The 6,667-nt window shown below is 51.5% G+C and overlaps 2 protein-coding genes across 3 annotated transcripts; one reads left to right on the forward strand and one right to left on the reverse strand.

The window, feature by feature from the left end:
- The first annotated feature begins 461 nt into the window (after positions 1-461).
- On the forward strand, positions 462-1,852 carry LOC144219664 (C-C motif chemokine 13-like). 2 transcript variants are annotated; one of them, XM_077749728.1, is made up of 3 exons: positions 462-555; positions 1,119-1,233; positions 1,664-1,852. In XM_077749728.1, exons 1-3 carry the CDS (start codon positions 480-482, stop codon positions 1,767-1,769), a joined length of 297 nt encoding a protein of 98 aa, XP_077605854.1. In that variant the 5' UTR covers positions 462-479; the 3' UTR covers positions 1,770-1,852. The 2 variants fall into 2 exon arrangements, with proteins under 2 accessions (XP_077605854.1, XP_077605853.1); XM_077749727.1 differs by having other exon boundaries at positions 480-559; positions 1,129-1,233.
- A 1,754-nt stretch (positions 1,853-3,606) lies between these two features.
- CCL1 (C-C motif chemokine ligand 1) lies at positions 3,607-6,463 on the reverse strand. Its single transcript, XM_077749909.1, has 3 exons — positions 6,388-6,463; positions 5,096-5,207; positions 3,607-3,986 (listed from the first exon to the last, which is right to left on the reverse strand). Exons 1-3 carry the CDS (start codon positions 6,461-6,463, stop codon positions 3,890-3,892), a joined length of 285 nt encoding a protein of 94 aa, XP_077606035.1. The 3' UTR covers positions 3,607-3,889.
- Between the last annotated feature and the right edge of the window lie 204 nt (positions 6,464-6,667).

The raw sequence follows: 6,667 nt of genomic DNA on the forward strand, positions 1-6,667 counted from the left end.
GACTTTGGGCAAATTACTTCATCTGCCTGCACCCCAGCATCTTCACCTGTGAAAGGGCATGATGATAACAGTATACACCTTGTCAGGACTAAATACATCACCCATGCAAAGCCCTGCCACAGCGGTCTTTGGTGGCAGAGGAAGCAAGGCCGTGGAAGAGCTCCTTGGATCACTCAGTAGGGAGAGTGGTACCACATGTGTTCCTGCTTCCTCTCTGCTGCCTAGGCAGCTGGAAGGAAACAGTGCAGCCACAGCTTCCTTCTTGAAATTCCTGGAAAACGTGGGTAGCCAACCTCAAGCTCAGCAGATTCGGAAGCGCCCCGCATCTCAACTTGACCATGACACGGTCCAGGCAAACATCCCTCTGGTAGCCCCTACTCTTTCTGCTTCCTCTAAAAGGCAGGCAGAACCACCAGCGTTGCAGAGAGGCTAAGACCTGCCAGAAAGCTCCAGCTCTCACGCCCAGTCTCCCCGCAGACATGAAGGTCTCCGCAGCGCTTCTGTGCCTGCTGCTCACAGCTGCCACCTTCAGTACCCAGGCGTTCGCCCAGCCCGGTAAGCTCTCCCTCCCTCCTTCCCGTCCTCTCTCCTTCTTTTTGTTTTCCTCTGCTTCTAGGAGGCCTGAAGCTGAAGCACCCCACTTCTGAGCCTATCAGAGCACCGGGAGTCCTCAGACCTTCACTTTAATATCTAATTTGAAAGACAGAAAGCTGAAGACCAAGTTGGGGACAGAGGGCTCTTCCTACTCATCCACCCCCAGCCATTGCAGAGCCACGATAAAACCCAAGCTGCTCACCCCAAATCCAGGGCCTTTTCTTTGACCCTGGCTGATCTTCGCAAACTCTGCACATGGAGCGCCATAGCCAGGACCTGTCACACTGGCCTGCCCCAGTCTGCAATGACGTGTCCCCACCATGCGGCTGAGAGAACCTTCAGCCACGTAGTCCAGGTCTCATCCCACCTCAGGGCTTTGAGCAGGAGTACCAGTCCTGGGGTGGATAAGATCCACTTCTACCTCTTTCCTTTCCTTTCCCCAAAGATGCTTCCTAAGCTTTCAAGCTGAGAAACACCTAGCGCCTCCTAAAAGGCTTTTTTTTTTTTGGTGACTTTATGTCTAGATGCATTCAGTGCGCTGTTCATTTGCTGTTTCACATTTAACAATAAGAAGATCCCCTTGCCGAAGCTGACGAGCTATCGAATCACCAGCAGCCACTGTCCCCAGAGAGCTGTCATGTAGGTAGAAAAACCTGCCCACCCTGACCCCACCCCACCCCATTCCCACATCCTCACACCTGAAATTCCACCCCAGAACACAGGCATCAGACCAACCTGGGATCTTATACTCAGGAGATACGATTTTACCAGACTATGATTACATTGAAAACAGGCCCAGAGAGGGCTGGCTCCCATCCCCATCCTTCTCCTCACCCTTGCCCCCTGAATGGGCGCCAGCTCACAATCTCACAGTCACCTTGGCTGATGCCACGCCAGCTTCTCTGGGGCCTCCAAGAACAGCAGCTACCTCCAGAGTCCCCTTCTTTCCATGTCCCTACATCCTCCTGTCCCCGGGAGGATCCCTCACCTGCAGCAGGTGGGCCATGCAGGTTTTAGAGTCCAGTAAGTCCTCTCTGGACCTAACTGTGCAGCCCTCCTTTATCCACAGCTTCAGGACAAAACTGGCCAAGGAGATCTGTGCTGACCCGAAGGAGAAATGGGTCCAGGAATATGTGAAACAGCTGGATCAAAAATCTCGTGCCCTGAAGCCTTGAACTCTTCCAGACACACTAAGACCAAGCCAGAGTGTGAAAAGTGACTATTTATTCTCCTCCAGTCTGCCCAGCTGTACCCTGGACTAATTTTACTGTAATTTTCGAATAGAGTGCCTTCCGTATTGTAATGTGAAAAAAAATAAGTACTAGGCCCTTAAGTAAAATTTAATGTTATTTGAATTGTTGCTGGTTTGGGGATTATTTTTAATATTGGTGATCTTTTTTCAAAGCAAGGCCTTGAGCCAGCTGCTTCCTGTCATAAGCCCCACTTCCCTGGCCTGTAAGCTACAAGCAAAGGGTCTGTCTCCTGCCTATCTCCCCAGCCATTGTATGTGCCTCCAAATCATACTGCAATCCAGGGAGCGGAGGACCTTGGGAATGTGAGGTGTGGCTAACTATGTTACTGCAGAAAGGAGAATGCAATTCGTAAGATCGTGGGCTTGTTGCAGAAAATACATTCTGTGTAAAATCTCATAGTGGTGTTTTCTTGGGGAAGGGTAACTTACAACCAGTAGGGGGCGCTCCCAGGCGCCGTTGGCTGGCAGGGGGCGCTGGAGGAATGTGGCTGTGGGGAGGCCTTCACTGAGGTTGGTGGCTGGCTGACCTGGGTTTGGATCAGCAGCCCAGCATGTTCTAGAACAATTACTCCGGCCCCAACATCAGCTTCTAACTGGCCTCTCGGCACCATGCCTCCCTGCTCCAAACGGTCCCCAGAGTAATATAGACACTGAGTGCACATGGCCTCTAGGGGAAAACGAGATGACCCGGTCTTAGTTAGCAGCAACCATGAAGGATGCCAGAGCACAGTCACAGCAAAGATTCTTCTACAGGAGGCACAAGATGGAAAGGAACGAAGAGGGGCTGCAGGGAATGTCCACCTACTGTTCGAGTTTGGGTTCTGGGATGGAAAAGGTAGGGTTCTTTAGAAAGCATGGTTGAGGTGCGGTTGTAGAGGAATTGGAAGATCAACGTGCGGAGTTTGGAGTCAGTCCAGAAGGCAGGAGGGAGGGGCCGAAGGCCGAGGAGCCTTCAAGAGATCAGAGGCATGCGAGGGGGGAGTGGCCTGTGATCCTGGGCAGGGTGGAGTTGGCAAAGGAGGGCTGGGGGCAGCTTACTGCCCTGCAGTGGTCTTTGCAAGAGGGATGGGAGGAAGCAGGGCAGTCGTGGGGACGGAAGGGGAGAGCCAGTTTAAGAAAAATGGGCCGGACACTGTGCTTCGGAGGAAAGGAGAGAAGCCTCTTTTAGTGCAGGAGAGGAGAACTTCTCCTCTAAAGCCACTCCGTTAAGGGTGCCAATCCTGAGACCCAGAAGCCACTGCCCTCCCTTGCTGTTCTCCCTGGGGTCCCACGTCACACCATTTGTGGCTTGTCCCTTTTGACAGGGACAGGGCCTCTGCCACCCATATGTGTGTCCCATGCTGTGTCAGGCAGTCACTTGCCATCTTGGGACACAGGGGGAGAGTTCTGGCCTGAGAGGCAGGAGCCCCAGGCTCTAACACCAGACCTGACCCTGACTTGCTCTGTATCCTCGGGTCTGTCTCTTTCCCTCTCCAACCCTCAATCACCTCATCTATAGAATGAGCCTAGCAACATCTTACAGGCAGGTGACCTCACAAGATCCCTCCAGCTAGGGCAGCTGTGACTTTGGGAGCCCCGACCCTGAGTTCCCATTTTCTGCTTCATCATGCCTTCTCCCACGGCCAAACCTGGAAGCAGAGAATCTATATCACTGCCCTGAATTAACGCCACCGCCCCCATGCCCCAAGACAAAGGCAGTCAGCTGAGAGGTATAAGTAATTTATTGGCTCTTGTTGACAACAAGTCAGTTCTTACGGCACTAACATGTCTTCCCTACCCGCACCCACCTGGCCCCAGCTTCTCAGTCCCAATCAAGTTCAGACCCTGAAATTCCTGTGGGATCCAAGAAGCCCAGGGAGGCAGGAATTGAAGATTCTAGCATTTAAATATATAAAGTGCAACAACATAGCTTATTAAGACTGAGTTGACTCTCTACGACCTTACAAAGCTGGGCAGAAGGACTGGTGTAGGGTCGGGGCTGAGGCGGGGGACGTGAATCCATGCAGTCTTCAGAGTTCAGGATGGAGAGAAACCTGCTCGTGTTTACTTCGGCGGGCACACTTTCATAGATTTTAAAGATTGCCTAACCCATGGGGTTTTCAGCAAGACACAGGTCTCTCTGCCTCCCTTCAGCTTGAGTCTGTGGGAAAAGAGCAAAAGAGGAGCTCAATCACCTGAGTTGCCCCCTGGGTGAGGGACGCAAGTCCCAGCTGCCCCTCCTTGCTGCTGGGTGCCCCTAGGCTTCTCTCTCTGGGCCTGTAAAATGAAGTTGTGGCATAAGATCTGTGGCCTGTACTCTGGGAAGGACACTCGAGCCTCAGGAAGAGCTTATTCAATTGAGTTTCTCCCTTTTCTGGAGCGTGAGATTTGTTGTATTGGGGCGGGGAAAAGGCTGCAGACACTCTGAGGATTGGCCAGTATGGACATTTCCCTCCTAGACTATCTATGTGGGCTCCCAATCCATCTTTTCATGTGTCTGTGTCCATCTGGAACCCTCAGTCATTGCTTTAGATTCACTGTGTGTGTGTGTGTTTCTTTTCTGACCTGCCTACCTCTTTAACTTGGCTATTGTCCAATCAAACTATAGACTAATTCTAACTTTAATTATCTGGGTGACCTCAGACAAATCTCTCTACTTCCCTGAACTTCACTGTTCATGATAATGATAATGAAAAAGGGTTAGCCAAGATCATATACATGAATGCTTCATAGATACTGAATAGCCAGGATAAGCTACCTCGGTCTAACTTTCTACTGACTTCTGATGCAACTATCATCTTTACTTCATTTCACAGATAAGGAGTGCAGAGGAGTACCCAGATAATGAGGTGCAGAAGAATTACCTGCCCAAGGTCAACCAAGATCACAGGTTGGCAAATCCTGAGGCAGGAACTAACTGTGACCCCCCTCACCCTTCCCATTACACAGTAAATCCTAGAGCTTTTAAGCAGTTCCTTCTTCAGGACATAAAATATTAGGATATTTTACTTGGCGTCTTGGAGTTCCAAGAAACACAAGTCACTCAGGAGCACAGGGGCATCCTTCCGGGCACCGGCTAAGAAGCGCGGCGCTCCCCCTAGCGCCCATGCTGGGCTCTGTACACCCAGATCTTGGCGGCCTCGCTCAAGGTTTAGAAACCTGAACCTGGTGGAACATCGCCATCTAGCGTCTGCGATTCTAATTCCAGGTGGGCTGATTTCTGTTCTCTGGAAGAAGGAGTTAGGAATAGACCAGGGTAGGACCACTCACATTAGACTACTGCGGGAGCACGTGGAGCTGGTGGTTTTGTAACACTGTATTTTCTGCAAGGAAATCTTTCTCTCTGCAAACACGAAGCAACAGTTGGAGGAGGACACATGCACTAGAAGGAAAACACAAAAATGGTTTGCATCTATTTCTTAACCTGGCCTTTGTTCCTTTTATCCAAGTGGTTAAAAACTAACCAACCAGCCAACACGGGAAATCTTTTGGGATGGGCCCAAGCTTGGGAACTACATCTAGCCCAGTGCAGCATTCTCTTATCAGTCACCTAGTTCTGTACTTAGGCAGAGGGTCAGGACACTGGGGTTCAGACCCCAGCTCCCCACAATCCAATTATGTGGCCTTGACCAAGATGAGCCCCCATCTGGGCCCCAGATTTCCCATCTGTCAAATAGGACTTTTGGGACTGGTTTTTAAGGAGTTTCCCATTCTGACATCCCACCACGAATGTATGGTTCTAGCCCAATATTTGGGTTCAAGGGCTCAGGACCCCACACTCTGAGGGCCCAATGAGTCTGGTACACACAGGACAACTGTAGTCTGTGGCTTTGGGGCAGGACTAGGAATGGTTCAAGGAGTTCAAACTGATGAGATGACCAAGGAAGAGCTTTCAGGAACTGAGAGGCTTCCCATGCCCTCCCCAGGCCCTCAGCTCTGTCCAGGCTCCAACCCCCACTCAGCCACTTTACACACTCTCTGCCATACCCCACCCCCAAGAGACTCGAATTCCAATCCTGGCTCCTTCCTCTTGGCTTTCTTGTCTAACAGCGTTTTTCATGTGCCTGGAATTAGATCAGTCTTCTTTCCAGAGCCCCAAGGGCAGGCATTATCAATCCCATTTTGCCAACAGGGAAGGCAGAGTTTGAGAGGTAAAGTGACTTGTCTGAGTCACTGTGCCAGCACTTGCCCAACAGTGACTAACCAACTTTTCCAGTCTCAGTCCTGACTTCACACTCTGCCTGTTATCTGTTACCCGATAGAGGCAGGACTCAGTCTCTCCTCTGAGCCTCAGGCCTCCTGGTTTGGCCCAAATAGCCTCAGAGCTCCATGGATGAGGCAGGGCCTGCTTCGGCTGCAGCTAGCAGCCCAGCTATGATGGTGGCGTGGATACCTTCTCCCACCAGCCCCTTGTCCCTACCCCAACCAAATCCTCCATTCACCCTCTTCAGGAAGAATTTTTCCAGGGGGGAATACAGAGGCCTTGAGTTCAGGGCAATCCCAGCCCACAAGCCCAAAGCACCCTCCCCAAGGAGGAGTGCAGTGACTCCAACCACACTCACTGCTTCTGCTGTCTGCCTCGTCCAGCCACATCCCAGCCAGCAGCAGGCACACCAGGGCCAAGGTGATGAGCTTCATCCTGTGCAGTCTGGCTCAGATCTCCTTGCAGTGGCCTCTATGTGTCTAGTGAAGCTAAGAGCTCTTCCCTGGCCCATGCTACGGGGCCCAGAGCTTTTATTAGATGACCTGAGTGGGGTTTCCCAACCCCTGGTGCAGAGGTGGGGAAGTCACAGGGAGGAGGGATGCTTACTCACACCCGGTGACCACATGGAACACTTCTTT

This window comes from Crocuta crocuta, unplaced genomic scaffold (genome assembly GCF_008692635.1).
Source record: "Crocuta crocuta isolate KB4526 unplaced genomic scaffold, BGI_CrCroc_1.0 scaffold149, whole genome shotgun sequence".
NCBI classification, from domain to species: domain Eukaryota; kingdom Metazoa; phylum Chordata; class Mammalia; order Carnivora; family Hyaenidae; genus Crocuta; species Crocuta crocuta.

Bases quoted from the DNA above. Each gene is read 5' to 3' on its own strand.
- LOC144219664 (XM_077749728.1), top strand. From the start codon at position 480: ATGAAGGTCTCCGCAGCGCTTCTGTGCCTGCTGCTCACAGCTGCCACC. The intron at 556-1,118 runs GTAAGCTCTCCC...CTTTATGTCTAG, and splicing joins CCAGGCGTTCGCCCAGCCCG to ATGCATTCAGTGCGCTGTTC. The intron at 1,234-1,663 runs GTAGGTAGAAAA...CTTTATCCACAG, and splicing joins TGTCCCCAGAGAGCTGTCAT to CTTCAGGACAAAACTGGCCA.
- CCL1 (XM_077749909.1), bottom strand. From the start codon at position 6,463: ATGAAGCTCATCACCTTGGCCCTGGTGTGCCTGCTGCTGGCTGGGATG. The intron at 5,208-6,387 runs GTGAGTGTGGTT...TTTTCCTTCTAG, and splicing joins CGAGGCAGACAGCAGAAGCA to TGCATGTGTCCTCCTCCAAC. The intron at 3,987-5,095 runs GTGAGTGGTCCT...CTTTTCCCACAG, and splicing joins TGCTCCCGCAGTAGTCTAAT to ACTCAAGCTGAAGGGAGGCA.